This window comes from Balaenoptera borealis, assembly GCF_965194805.1.
Source record: "Balaenoptera borealis genome assembly, chromosome: 4".
NCBI lineage: Eukaryota > Metazoa > Chordata > Mammalia > Artiodactyla > Balaenopteridae > Balaenoptera > Balaenoptera borealis.
The window spans coordinates 107,665,365-107,680,090 of NC_138861.1; the positions used below are offsets into that span (position 1 = coordinate 107,665,365).

Genomic DNA, 14,726 nt, shown 5'->3' on the forward strand with positions numbered 1-14,726 from the left:
TAGCGTTGAGATGGAGATCTCTGGGAGAGCTTTTGCCATTTGATATTACGTGGAGCCAGGAGGTCTCTGGTGGACCAATGTCCTGAACTCGGCTCTCCCAACTCAGAGGCACAGGCCTGACACCCGGCCGGAGCACCAAGACCCTGTCAGCCACATGGCTCAGAAGTAAATGGAAAAAAAAAAAGAAACAGGAATGAAAGAAAGAAATAAAATAAAATAAAATAAAATAAAATAAAGTTATTAAAATTAAAAAAATTATTAAAAATTAAAAAGTAATAAAAAAAGAAAAAGAAAATGAAAGAAAGAAAAAACAGAGCAACCAAACCAAAAAACAAATCCACCAATGATAAGTGCTAAAAACAATACTAAAAAAATAAAAAATAAAAAAGGACAGACAGAACCTAGGACAAATGGTAAAAACAAACCTATACAGACAATATCACACAAAGAAGCATACACATGCACAGTCACAAAAAGAAAAAAATGAAAAAATATATATATTAAAAAAAAAGGAAGAGAGCAACCAAATCAATAAACAAGTCTACCAGTGATAATAAGCTCTAAATACTAAACTAAAATAAACATAAAAGCAGAAACAAATTAGATGCAGAATGCAAGCCCCAAGTCTGCAGTTGCTCCCAAAGTCCACCGCCTCAATTTTGCAATGATTTGTTATCTATTCAGGTATTCCAGAGATGCAGGGTACATCAGGTTGACTGTGGAGAGTTAATCTGCTGCTTCTGAGGCTGTTGGGAGAAATTTCCCTTTCTCTTCTTTGTTCACACAGCTCCTGGGGTTCAGCTTTGCATTTGGCCCCAAATTTAAATTTTGGCCTCTGCTTGTAGGTTGCCTGAGAGCGTCTGTTCCCTGCCCAGACAGGAAGGGGTTAAAGGAGTGGCTAATTTGGAAGTTCTGTGTCACTCAGGCCGGTGGGAGGGAGGAGTATGGAATGCAGGGCGAGCCTGTGGGGGCAGAGGCCAGCATAACGTTGCAACAGCCTGTGGTGCACCCTGTGTTCTCCAGGGGGAGTCGTCCCTGGATCACGGGATGCTGGCAGTGGTGGGCTGCACAGGCTCCCAGGAGGGGAGGTGTGGATAGTGACCTGTACTTGCACACAGGCTTCTTGGTGGCGGCAGCAGCAGCCTTAGCGTCTCATGCCCGTCTCTGGTGTCCACGCTGATAGCCATGGCTTGCGCCTGTCTCTGGAGCTCGTTTAGGCGGTGCTCTGTATCCCCTCTCCTCACGCATCCCAAAACAATGATCTCTTGCCTCTTAGGCAGTTCCAGACATTTTCCCGGACTCCATCCTGGCCAGCTGTGGTGCACTAGCCCCCTTCAGGCTGTGTTCATGCAGCCAACCCCAGTCCTCTCCCTGGGATCTGACCTCCGAAGCCCGAGCCTCAGCTCCCAGCCCCCACCTGCCCCGGCGGGTGAGCAGACAAGTCTCTCAGGCTGGTGAGTGCTGCTCGGCGCCGAGCCTCTGTGCGGGAATCTCTCCGCTTTGCCCTCCGCACCCCTGTTTCTGTGCTCTCCTCCGTGGCTCCGAAGCTTCCCCCCCATCGCCCCCCCGTCTCTACCAGTGAAAGGGCTTCCTAGTGTGTGGAAACTTTTCCTCCTTCACAGCTCTGTCCCAGAGGTGCAGGTCCCATCCCTGTTCATTTGTCTCTGTTTTTTCTTTTTCTTTTGCCCTACCCAGGTACGTGGGGAGTTTCTTGCCTTTTGGGAAGTCTGAGGTCTTCTGCCAGCGTCCAGTAGGTGTTCTGTAGGATTTGTTCCACATGTAGATGTATTTCTGATGTATTTGTAGGGAGGAAGGTGATCTCCACATTTTACTCCTCCGCCATCTTGAAGGTCTCTCCAAGCATATCATTCTTATAGCCAGGAAGTTAAAAAAAATCAAAACCTTCAAGTGCAGTCTTTAGGCTTATTGTACATATTTGCAGAGATGCCCACTACAAATTCCAGTTATTGGTTAAGCCAATAGCAACTCAAGTTTGTTAAGGAAATTAAAAGGTTAGAACATAAAATCTAAAACACACTCAGGGTTTTTTGGGTGGTAGTTTTTTTTTTTTTTATATTATGATGTATAGACACAACATAACACTTATCATTGTAACTATTTTTAAGTATACCAGTCAGTGGCATTAAGTACATTCACAGTGTTGTGCAACCAGCACCACTATCCTTCTCTAGAATGTTTTCATCATCCCAAATAGAAATTCTGTACTCATTAAATTGAGTGGGTAGTTTTAACTTTTTACCTCTCCATAATTTAGGCCCATCCCAGGCATGAAATTGCTCAGTTGACTTGAATATATATTTTTTTTCTATAAAAGACATTTAACAACAAATCTTGAGAAATATCCAAGACCCCCAAAGACTTCACTCAGGGTTTTTTAAAGGCTTATTCCCAATACTTCAACCTCATGCCACCAACAGACCTAAAACACCTCCGTCTTCTGCATGGCCCCCTTTGACCTGATGGCCTGATGAAGAGGGTAGCTTATAATCATTGGCTTGGGGCAATCTGGTTTATAGTCCCCAAGCCTAGTGAAAACTCAGAAACTTCAGACTGAGGTATACATTCTTGGTCAAAATGGGACTCACCATAAAGGACTGTAAAATCAAGCCTAAATTTTCCCTTTAAAAAACATGCTCAAAATCACATATTTTGAATGTTCATAACGAAGTTATACGGTATGGTATTTGTGGCCTGAAAGTAGCTAATTTAGTGCTGGGGAACAGTTTACTTATGTATAGCATCTGAATGCTACGAAGTTGAGAGAACCCATGAAAATGCACAGGCTACAATGTAAAAGTAAGTTATTAGCATATTAATAGAAGTTCGAAACTAAGAAGACTGTGGGGTCTTATAAAGACATCCTGGTTAAGCCCTGCATCCTAATATCTCCGATGCTGACTTCTCACTTTCTATGGTGGAATATTGAAGATTCAAGTCTGAGATATTCCCGGTGTTCATGATAGGTCTTCTGGGTACTGGAGCATTAGGCCTGGGATCTGGTGGTAATGATTATTTCAATATATTTCCTTTAATAGATAGCAGTATGCTTTAGCATGCATCAGAATCACCTGGAAACCTTGTGAAAACACAGTTTTCTGGGCCCTAACCCAGAATTTCTGATTCAGCAGGTCTCAGTAGAACCTGAGAATTTCCAACAAGTTCTCCAGGGATGCTGATGGTGCTGGTCCTGGGGTTACACTTTGAGACCCATCTCTGTAAAGTATAGGAAAGAAATAAATAGCAAACTTAAAATATTTTTATTAAATTATAAATTTCTAAAAAAAGGACGAACATATATATGTGTGTTTATGAACTTATTATATGTATAGATTTATAAACGTTATATAACTTTTAGGGATCACATACGAATGACTAGAGATGCAATTCTACCAGATCTGGAGGGTGTGCCTCAGATGGCCTTGACTTTATCTCAAGCTATAGGGAATATCCACAATTCCTTTGGGAGGCTCTGTGAGGCCTTCAAAGAGAGCAGCTGGCCTACGGAGCAGCTGAAATCAAGGGCCAAGGAGAGATCTGGGTGTCTGTGCCAGGGACGGGGTGGTGTGCCAGCAGTGGACAAAAAAGACACACTGAGGTTACAGATAAAGGCTCCAAACCAGAAGCCATGCAGGCAGGCACGGTGCAGAGTGCCCCCTACAGGCAGCTTCCGGTAATGAGCTCCTGAGTGGCCAGTGGGGATGCGTTGGGTGGGTGAACCACATGAAATCACCAAAATCTGGACAAATACCTGCAATTTCATATCGTCCAACCTAATAAATATCTACAGAGACTTCACGGTTCTCCTGATCATTCCATGTCAGTCAGGAGATGTACACTCCAAATGGTGCAGTGTGTGTGTCACATGTCAACCTTATTCATGGTTGGAGCATCTGCTCACCTGGGACACTGGTCGTTGGGTGTCACATTCCCCGCAAGGCTCAACTCTGGGACCAGCGTGGGCTCCCCGGGCCTCCTCCGGCTCTGGGCTGCTCTCTCCCTCACCTGCTGCTCTATCACAGCCCGATCTGTGGGCTCTGGAGGGATGGGTTTCACAGGCTCCTCCCCGGGATCCGGCTCCTTCATCTCATCAGGATGTTCTTCGACTGCTTGTTTCTTTTTCTTCTTTTTGGCCCTCTGTTGGGTAAGAGGCAACCTTATGTCAAACAGGAATTTTGGAATTTCTTTGAAAAGCACAGTCTTCAGAATCAGATAGACCTGGATGCAAACCCAGCTCCACCTCAACCAGCTGTGTGCACTCAGGCAGCTCACTAAGCCATTTGACCTCTCCATGCCTCAGTTTTCTCGTCTACAAAGTGGGAACAATTATAGGAAACTTTTTCCAGGGCTCTTGAAATGAGGTAATGCCTGGAAAGAACTTATCACAGTGCCTGGTCCCTAGAGAGAGCTTAAAAAAGTTAACTATTCATCTGCTCATTAGTATTGGTTCTAAAGACCAAGGATACATCTTTTTTTGGCTGCACACGCAGCATGCGGGAGTTCCCCAACCAGGAATCGAACCTGTGCCCCCTACAGTGGAAGCGCAGAGTCTTAACCACTGGACCACCAGGGAAGTCCCAAGGATACATCTTGAAATTAAAGTAAGGCTTGTGAATACAACTGACACTGCAGGTCACCCTGATCTATTACTTATTGTGTCCCTGGATTACTTATTACTTATTGTCCCAGTTTTGCAAGGTCATATGTATAAAGTTATATAATTTTCTGGGGGAAGCCCAGAAGCACCAATACCCTACATTAGATAGCATAAGCCACGTAAAATAGTAAACTACGTATCACAGAGCTTGACAGGCACGTGAGCGATTACCAGGTTATTGCTGGTTCACTCAAACAGCCACAGGATGATACAGAGAACTGTTTTTGGAAAAAACTTTCTCTGGTATCAGCAGGCTGGGTGGCTTTTTCAACAAGTGCATTCATCAGTTCATTCTCTCATCTTTTTGTCCCCTGGCAAGGGGGCTGGGAGGGAGACAGAGCGCAGCCGGCAGGGGACCCCAGTCCGCCTGCCCATTTCCCTCCTCCTGTCTCAAGGTGCCTCTCCCCAGACCCTTCCTGTCCCCCAGGTCAGCTCTGCTCCAGGCTGTTTGCAGACCTGGGCTTTCTTCCAGGCTTTCCACTGCCGCTGTGCACTTCTGTATGCCTCCATCTTCTGTGCGTACTCTTCCATGTGCTCTTCCAACAATTCACTTATCTCGGCCTGAATTTCTGCTTCATATGCTTCTTCATCAGCTTTCTGGTCAACTTTTTCCCTTTAAAATAATTTATAGCACCTTAGTTATTTCTTGAAATTAAGTGATAGAGTAATAATAGCAGCAAATACCTGTATTGGGCTTGCTCTGTGGCAGCTCCTCTCCTAAAAGCTTTGCACAGGTGAGCACACAACGGTGTGAGGCAGATACTGTTACCTTCAGCATTTTATACACTAGGAGACTACAGCACAGAGAGGTTAAGTGACTTTCCCAAGAACACACAGCTGGTGAATGGAAGAGCTGGAATATGAGCCCAATCTATTTACACTAAGCAACAAAGCCACGCTGAGTTAGATGATCCGGATGGCACCCTGACACAGTGCCTGCAAATTCTCAGCCGACAGGGGCAGCAGTTTCATTGTAGTTATTTTGTTAATTCTTCAAGTCTCTGAGGAACCACTTCATTACGCTGCTACCAAATCCCTGAAGCTACTTTTTGACTTTGGGTTGACAATTTGAATTTTCCTTTGATGATTCTGCTGACAGTGCATTAATGTTCGGCCTGACCCAGAGCAGTGCTTCCCACAGTGTGTTCTGTAGAGTGCTGGTTCTATGAGGTGCTCTACAAAAAAAAAAGGTGCTGTGGCCAAATCAACACGAGATTGAACAAATGTGAAGGTTTCCGTGTTGCTTTGTAAAGGGCTTCGCAGAGCCCTTTACATGTGGATGGACAGTGTGACTCCCCAGGAGGGTGGGGGAGGGCAAGAATGGTACCCAGCACATCCCACCCAGCACTTCAGAGTTGCTTCAACGCATCCCCTGTGCTTATCTCCTAATGCGGTCAGTATGGTCTGGCCTGCAGGTTCTACTCTCCTAAAGTTCCAGCTCCTTTTTAGAGAAACTTAGTCAAGCTCCTAGAGCTGACCGACGTTTGCGCATGTACACGTGTGGCCTGGTGGGTTAGCAGTTAACAGCCCCCCGAGGCGCAGACTCTTACAAAGCTACTACTGAAGAAATCACTTGGGAAACACCTGAAATTTATAAACATCAGAGAAATTTGGTCCCCAAGTTATATTCCATCTCTGATATATATTCATTCGCTTTTCTCCTTGTTAATCAGAGGCATGAATAAACTAGTTTAAATTTAAATATTTTTGCAGGAAGAAATAATGCTGTATCATAAGGTAGCTAGATGAATCAAGAATGTGAAGAAAGGGCACTCCGAAAGAATTTAGGACACAGCTACTTATGGGTGGAAGGGATGTGAAGTATCACAAAAAGGAAGTTCGTAACCTAGAGGTGACCTTAACGGTAAATTTCCTATAAATTTTTGTTTATCCTAAACTTAAGGAAGGAAGGAGAAAACAATCTTGTAAATATTTATGTTCTGCTTCTGGATGGGAGGGATGGCCTGGAAGATGGAATATGGAAGCCAAAACACTGGGATTTCTGGAAGACATCCATGATTTCTGTGGGACAGACAGAATTTGAATTTGTTTTTATATTATATTATATATTTTATATTAATTGAGCAGATACTAAGTGGCAGGTGTGCTGTCTGGGACCAGATATCCAGTGGTGACAAGGTCCCTGCCCTCATAAAGCACAGTCTTGTGTTTGTCCTGGAAACTGCAGAATGTTTTCTCAGTCTTATGATAATTACAACCCCCCAGCATCACAATTTGCAGCTATCTTTGGCTAAAAACTGACTGTTTTCAAAGCACAGTATCAGATAATTGCCCTCATGTATCACTTTTCATGTAGATGTATGGGCACATCACTTATGCAGATGAAACAAACAGGAAGGGACCAAAACCAGCGGAGACGCTCTTGAATTAATATGCAGAACATGGTTTTGTTGTGATAACTGTACTCTTAATTATGTACCAAAGTCTAGTCAGTTCAGCTGCAAAAATATTATCAAAGCATACTTTCTCCACACCACACACAAAGATCAATTCCAAATAGATTAAAGGTGAATTTGAAAGATTAAACTATGAAGATCACAGGAGACAATATAGTAGTATATCTACTTGATTCAGGGGAAGGATTTCTTCAAACAAAAAGCACTGATCAGAAAAGAAAAGACTAATATAGTCTATCTCTTTAAAATTAAGAATGACTATTCTTCAAAAAGCAGCAAACTACTAAAAAGACAACTACAGAAGATTTCTGCAACACACATCGACAAAGGTCTCATGTTCAGGATATATACCAAACTTCTACAAATTATGGAAAAGACAAAAGGACAAACAATCCAGTTCAAAAATTGGCAAAAGCCTTGAACAGACACTTTGAAAAAGAGCAATTCAAAATGGCCAATTCATGCATAAGAAATATAAATTAAAACACGCCATCAGATTGGCAAAATGTTAATGTCTGACAGCATCAGGTGATATGGCTGACACGGGTGACATGGACCCATGGGAACACTGGTCAAACTGTAAGTCAGCACAAACACGCTGGAAAAGTGTCTGCAATCAGCATATAAGTATTTGGAGAAGCACATCCCCTAAGACTCGACAATTCCACTTCCAGGTATATTTCTGGAAAACTTAGGCACATACAAAAACGTCTATAGAAGTGCTGTCTAATTTTATCATCTGTGTCCCCTTCACTCCCAAACTGGAAGCTCTGGGAGGAAAGAGATGATGTTTATCTCCTTCATCAGCGTAGCCCGAGAGCGTAGCACAATGCATGGCAGAGTGGGCACTTAAGAAATGACCAATTGTACTTGAAAACCGAGTAACATTTTTATAACAATTTTGAGAAATAAAATTCATTCTTATAAAATGTAAAAAAAAAAAGAAGTGCTGTCTATAACAGCTGAAAAATGGAATCAACTTAAATGTCCATCAACAGTAAAATAGACAAATTTTGTTATATTCATATAATGAAGTGTTATAAAGCAAAGAGAATTAACTACAACTGTGTGCCAAAAAGGAGATGAATCTCCAGTGGTATTGAAGAAAAGAAACAGGTGTGTGTTCACTAAAGAGACATTCTCTTCCCTTTACGTCACTAAACAGGTGTGTGTTCATACAACACAATATACTTTCACTTATGGAAAAGTCAGATACAGGCAATATTAGACTGTTAGAGGTTACACATAGATGGCAAAGCTATTAACTAAAAGCAAGGAAACACTGATCGTAAAAGTCCAGAAAATGGTTACTTCTGGGACGGAGGAGATGTAATTGGGGTTAGGAACATGGGGGATGCTCAGATACTAGTAATGTTCTAGTTCTTAACTTGGGGAGTTGCACATGGTTATTCATTTGTAATTATTATTTTTAAAATTATTTAAAAAATTGTATCTATGTTTAAAACATTTTTCCCTATGCATGATATAACCCAATAAAACAATTTTTGAAAAAGCCTACTTTCTCAAAACAAGTTTCAAGGGTGTATTTGTAAACCTCTGGAACTCTCGAAGGGATTTCATCTCTTTCCAGACTTTTATGATGGTCTTAAGCAATGTTCGATCTTTTTCTTGTTCAGCATCACGCAGTTTTCTTGTTTGCCTACAAGATATAATACATGGATATATATTTAAAAGTTATTTAGGTGTGTTTGCAAATTAGGAAAAGAAACTAATAATGCTAGAGTGATTGTATAGTTAATTTCACAGCTACGATATTTCTTAAGTACTAGAAAACCAAAAATATGAATGCAAATTTGAAGTCAATAGGATGCTGGTCTGTTTTTATAGGTTATTTGATTTTGTTTTCTCCAGTAGAATCTGACTTCAATCAAACTAAATTACCATTTAAAATTCTCATTAATACTGTGTAATCTTAAATAGCCACTTTTGAAGTTATGAAAATAAGGGGCCCAGTAAACGTAGTTCTCATGGACTAAACTATGATAAACAGGAAAGTATGTTGCTGTCCCAGTTAACAAGTATATTAAAGTCTGCCTGTGTTAACACTAATCACCAGTCCTACATTTAGGAGATGAAGTAATGTTACTACATCCCTTGGTGAGTTTTCAGTGCTGACCAGATTAGCGATATTTTTGGCTTGCTTTGAAGAGGCTTCATGTGAAAATGCTTTCACTGTGATTGATATTATTTAAAGTGTTTGGGAATTATTTAATGCCTTACTTTAAGCCCCCTCTACAAATAATAGCCAAGTCCAGAATCCAAATGTACTCTATTATGCCATTAGTTAGTTAATTAATTAGATTTTTTTTTTTCTTGGGCAAGTATCAGGTGTCATTACAGGGGATTCAGAAGTGGTTCCTAGGAGATAGTAGGTGTCTCTGTTCTCAGGGAGTTTATAGCTTAGCTCAGGAGATAGACACATAGATAAATGACTGACAGAGTGCCCTAGGAAACCATAGCCACAGTGTTTCATGAATCATGACCTCCTGAACTCCAGAAGGAAGGCCTGTGTCTGGAAGTTGGTTGTACTTGTGATGACTTAGTCTGGAGACAGTACAGAGAAACACAGAGCTCTAGGTTTCCAATCATTCAATCGGCGTCATGGAAAAGGAAGGTGGCAGGCAGAAGCTGGTGGCCAGTTGGCGGTTGGGTAGCCAAGATTTGGGACTCTCGGAAGACCTTAAAAAAGCTAGGAGGCAATGACTTAGAATAAGAAACACTCTTCTTGAGGAGCAGTAAAGCATTCTGGTTAAGGGCACAGATGTGGGAACCAAGATACCCAGATTTAAATCCTGGTTCTAGCTGGCCTTGGGCAAACTACTTTACTTCTCCATGCCTTATCTGTAAAGTAGAGATGATAACAGAATTTATTTCACAGGGTTTTTGGGAGGAGTAAGCGAGTTAATTAATACTAGAACCATGTCTGACATCTGGTAAGTGGTCCACAAATATTATCTGTCATTACCAAGTGGTCTGTTCTTCTCTTATGCCTTTAGCAGCTATCTCCCCGGCCTCCTTTAAAAAAAAGTGCAATATAAAATTATTTTACTGAGTTATATGACACCTTAAGCCTTTCTGATATATTTTCTACTTCCCTTTTTAGTCCCTGACAAGATAGTTTCTCAGAAATGCTAAAAAGAACGCTTAGCAAGTAAAATTTGACCTATGAGCTAAAGCAGCAAAGAATCACGAAAGAATATTTAACTACAAGTTGTTGCCAGACTATCGAGGAAGAGGAAAAGGCAACTGTGATTAGGGAGCCCGGTAACACTTTTCTGAAGCCTGATGTAGATGGGGTCCGGAGTGTGGAAAGGAGTCCAGCCCAGAGGTGAAACTTTGGGAGCCACACTGGCATCTAGATGATATTTAAAACCACAGGGCTGGATTCATCTCAGGAGAAAATGCAGATTAACAAAAGATTAAAAAGAAAAAAGTCCTGGGAGGAACTCTGAACATTTAGAAGCTGGGCAAAGAAGGAAGATTAGGCAAAGGATAGTGGGAAGGACAGATGGCCGAAGAGGGGTGAGGGCATCTGAGAGAGGGTGGTGCGTGGACATAAAGGGAAGAGAATGTCTCAAAGGGCACCCTGTGGGGACAGTGCCCAATGCCAAGTACCAGGGGGGCTGAGAGGTCCCCTTACACTTAGCAACGCGGAGGTTCCCCAGGACTGTGGCAAGATCAGCCTCAGGGCAAAGGTGGGTGCAGGAAAGAGGCTAGACGGGACAGCGAAGGGGAGGGGAGGGAGTAGAGACAGCAGTACTGACCAAATTTACATCTAAAATACTTACTAGTAAATACTTGCCAGAAGATTGGCTGTGAAGGGAAATACAGGGATAAAGGGGTAGCTGGATGGGGATCTGAGATCCTAGACTTTTTATTTGTTCAAGATTGAGCGTATGTGAGGGTGAAGATCCAGGAGAGGGTTAAATAAAGTGTCCTCCTGTATTGCACAAACACCCAGGTTTCCTTTCTTAATACAGCCTGGTTCCAGTGCAGAGGACGAGCAATGTGGTCATGATGCCACTTACGGAAAATAAGATGGAAAATGCGTCACTGGCTGAGGTTAGCCGCCCCAACCTGGGACCTATCAGATACCCAGGGGTGGGCTCCAAGGCGGCCCATCAGCAGCTCCCAGGGGGCTTCAGGGAACAGGTCCCCTTGATGAGATATCCCGGAACAGACCACCTGCTTAGAATTGGCTTTACCACCACGTGAAAAGTCAGTAAAGGACTAAAATACACTCTTTCACTGCATCAGAAATGCTGAATCTCAGTGGTTTCCGTCTCCAGGGGTGGCAGGAGGTCTGCAATGGGTCTGCGATCCATGGGTCCACCTGGCATGGTCTGTAGGACTCACACACAATTCTGCCACTGTTTCTCAAATACTGATTAATAAATGCAATTCCATATCAAACCTTCATTGTATCCAGAGTAGCTTTTTGTCACTTTTTCTTACTCAGTGTATACTAAAACAAAAATTACTTTCACAAGGAGGAGGATATGTGCTTTTCTTTTAACACAAATAAGAATTTTCATTTTTAAACATACTCTTCATACTTTTACAACTACAGTATACAAATATCACTAGTTTTCACTTTGGTAGGAGAACTTCCAACTCAAGGGTAGATTGTAAAGAGAAAAGTATACATTTAAATTCCTTGAATAGATAACTAATAAGGACCTACTGTATAGCACAGGGAACTCTACTCAATACTCTGTAATGACCTACATGGGAAAACAATCTGAAAAAGAGTGGATATATGTATATGTGTAACTGATTCACTTTGCTGTACAGCAGAAAATAACATGACATTGTAAATCAACTATACTCCAATAAAAATTAAAAAAGATAAACCCCTTGATTTATTAATTCCTGTTCTAAGAATTTATTCTGTGGAAATACTTACACAGGTACACAAATATATACATATAGGAGTGTTAGAGTACAATTTAAAGTAATAAAAAATAGGAATAATACAAACACCTATTAATGGGGAATGTAAAATCTATATAAAGTTCAGCTTTTAAACAATGATGTAGACCTAGATGTACTATGATAGGAAAAGGTCTCAGATGCATTTTACATAAAAAAGCAAGTTGCAAGGTGGTAGATGCAATGTGATTCTTTAAAAAAGTAAAATATACACACATAAACACATCTGTGTATATATATGTATACACACATGTATATATATGTGGAGGAACCAGCAAAAAACTGTTAACCATGATTTTCCCTGAGAAATAGGACTCTAGAAGAAATGTTCACATTCTACATTGTATGTTTCCTTATTGTTTGGCAATGGTCAGGGTTTTAATTTTCGAATTTTAATTATGAAAAATTTCAAGATATAGAAGAGCACATACAATAAATAATATGACACTTACTAACCTTTTTTCACATTTACTCAGAATTTTTGTTTGTTTGTTTGTTTGTTTGTTTTGCAATGTTAGAGTTCCATTTGAAGACCTCTCCATTCCATCCCCTTCTCTCCCTCCCTGGAGGAAGAAACTGGCATGTGTGTCTTTTCCGTCTGTATGTAACACACATGTGTGTACCTGGAACACATGAGTATTGTTTCACGTGCTGTTTAGGGCTTGTGACCTGTATCACACAGCGAGTCTCCTCTGACAACTGGATTTTTTCATTCAACACTATTTTATCCATGATATACGCAGATCTAATTCGGTCCTTCTAACTGTGGGAGGGACGTTCATTATAAGATTGAAGCAGATGGCTTCATTCTGGTGTGGGGTTATCTCTAGCTTCTTACTCTGTGGAATGCTTGCACACATGTCCGGTGCACATGCGCACACAGCTCTTTGGAGTACACGTGTCTGAAGCAGAATTGCCGGGTCCTAGTCTGCTGACATTTTCAACTCCTTGCTTGTCTCTGGACAAGCTGCTCTCTGAAGTGATGGCTGTAGCAATATTTGTTTACACTAGCAGAGTGTGCAAGTTACCCTATTCCCCCTGTGGCCCCTCCCATCTTCATTCATTTTTTGGACTTCAAATTTGGTGTTAGTACAATCAACATATCTCGTTATTTCATTTGGCTTAATGTATTCAGTGCATTCAGAAAAACTCTGAAAAAATAAACTCTCAATAAGTATAGGGAAAAAAAAGCAGTAGTTATAATGATAGATTTTACTCACCGAATTTCAGATTTATACTCATTGATGGTTTTTTGGGTTGTTTCAAGAGACTTAGGAGTCTTTGCTGGATTAAGGCCCATCTGAACAGCATTTCTTAGAGCTTGGAGCTAGAAAAGATATGGATACAAGATCTGAGTTAGAAGCTCTACTCCTTACTACAAGTGATGTGCTTGGACCCACCCACTTCTCCAGGGCAAAGTGATGTCAGCAACCTGTGAAGGGATGTGCAAGCATCCAGCCGTCTCCACGCTTTCACCGAAGTGAATTTTGACAGAGAGCTATTGCTTCTATTCTTTAAAAAAAAAAAAAGGAATAATAAAGAACTGTGTGTGTCCATCCTTGTTCTGTGGCCCAGATCCAACCGCTCATGACAGATGCTACTTTTACTCTACTGTCTCAGAAACAAGTTTTCTTTCAAGGTGGGAAGGGGTGGGTCTCTCTGGGGCCTGGAAATACAATGACATTCTTGTGATAGAAAGAGAGCATAAAATTATAGACTTATAGGAGGAGATATTGTGGAGTTATCTCTTATTTGAGCAGTAAGGTTTTAAAGTCAGGGCAAAAATTGTCTATAGTCAAAACTACCCATGGAAATTCCACAGGACAGTGTCACATTAGAAGTAAATCCAAAATGGATAGACATTTCCTTACGCATCAGTTGAAACAACTGACTTTTGTTTAGGTACCATGTTAGGGTAAATTACATATAACAATGAGAATGTCTCTAAGGACACAGAGATTCTCAGGCCATGAACGGTCTCATCATATGAGATCATGTAAGCAAGACACAGCTACCCACTGCTGGTGGGTGAGATCCCTTGCTCTGTTTGCAGGAATCGTTCTTTCAACCAAGTGTGTGCCACTGAATTTGCACACGTTAAATGTACATGGTCGTATCCTTTCTTTTGCCTCTAGGTAGGTCAACACATCACATCCTAGACAGAGGGAACATGAAGGAAGCACACGAGCATTTGCTGCTAGAAGGTATTTTTGTTGTTTGGGCTCCTCAGGAGAACCAACCCTCTCAACAATTGGCATGGAAGAGATCACGGGTACCTTGTCGGTAAGAAATTGTGCCTTGTGTCTCTGGCGTCTTGCAAGGTACTGGTCATATAACTGGGCCAGTTTGGCTGCCAAAACATGCTCTCGGCTAAAACAGGGATGATGTGTGAAGATTAAACCCGAAATATCAATGTCCAGTTGGAAATTTCCAGGAGGGTCTCCAGATCCAATCAAATGCTGACTTCTGTGGATGTATTTTACTGCCTGCCAAAGAGAGCAGAGTGTAGAGGGAACACAGTTAACGCACTTCCTAGATACTGATCTGATGTGCAATGGGAAAAGTCAGATGCAAAATATTTCCTACCCTAATCAAGCCAGGAGAACCTTGCTCCATTCCCTGTTCCCTGGGGTTTTAGGGGCCTGCCCTTTTCTGAACACTTGAAAAGTAAAATGAAGGAC

General features: G+C 41.5%; 2 protein-coding genes across 6 annotated transcripts in view; both read right to left on the reverse strand.

The window, feature by feature from the left end:
- BST1 (bone marrow stromal cell antigen 1) overlaps positions 1–14,726 on the reverse strand; it is a 249,487-nt gene that overhangs the window by 207,460 nt on the left and 27,301 nt on the right.
- The window catches only part of CC2D2A (coiled-coil and C2 domain containing 2A), a 183,485-nt gene that overhangs the window by 64,884 nt on the left and 103,875 nt on the right, over positions 1–14,726 (reverse strand). For all 5 annotated transcript variants that reach the window (XM_082389471.1, XM_082389468.1, XM_082389467.1 and 2 more), the window contains 5 exons: positions 14,322–14,531; positions 13,266–13,372; positions 8,612–8,752; positions 5,132–5,288; positions 3,920–4,155 (listed from right to left, as the gene is read on the reverse strand). In XM_082389471.1, the coding sequence (XP_082245597.1) occupies positions 3,920–4,155; positions 5,132–5,288; positions 8,612–8,752; positions 13,266–13,372; positions 14,322–14,531 (851 nt within the window). The remainder of the gene's footprint in view (positions 1–3,919; positions 4,156–5,131; positions 5,289–8,611; positions 8,753–13,265; positions 13,373–14,321; positions 14,532–14,726) is intronic.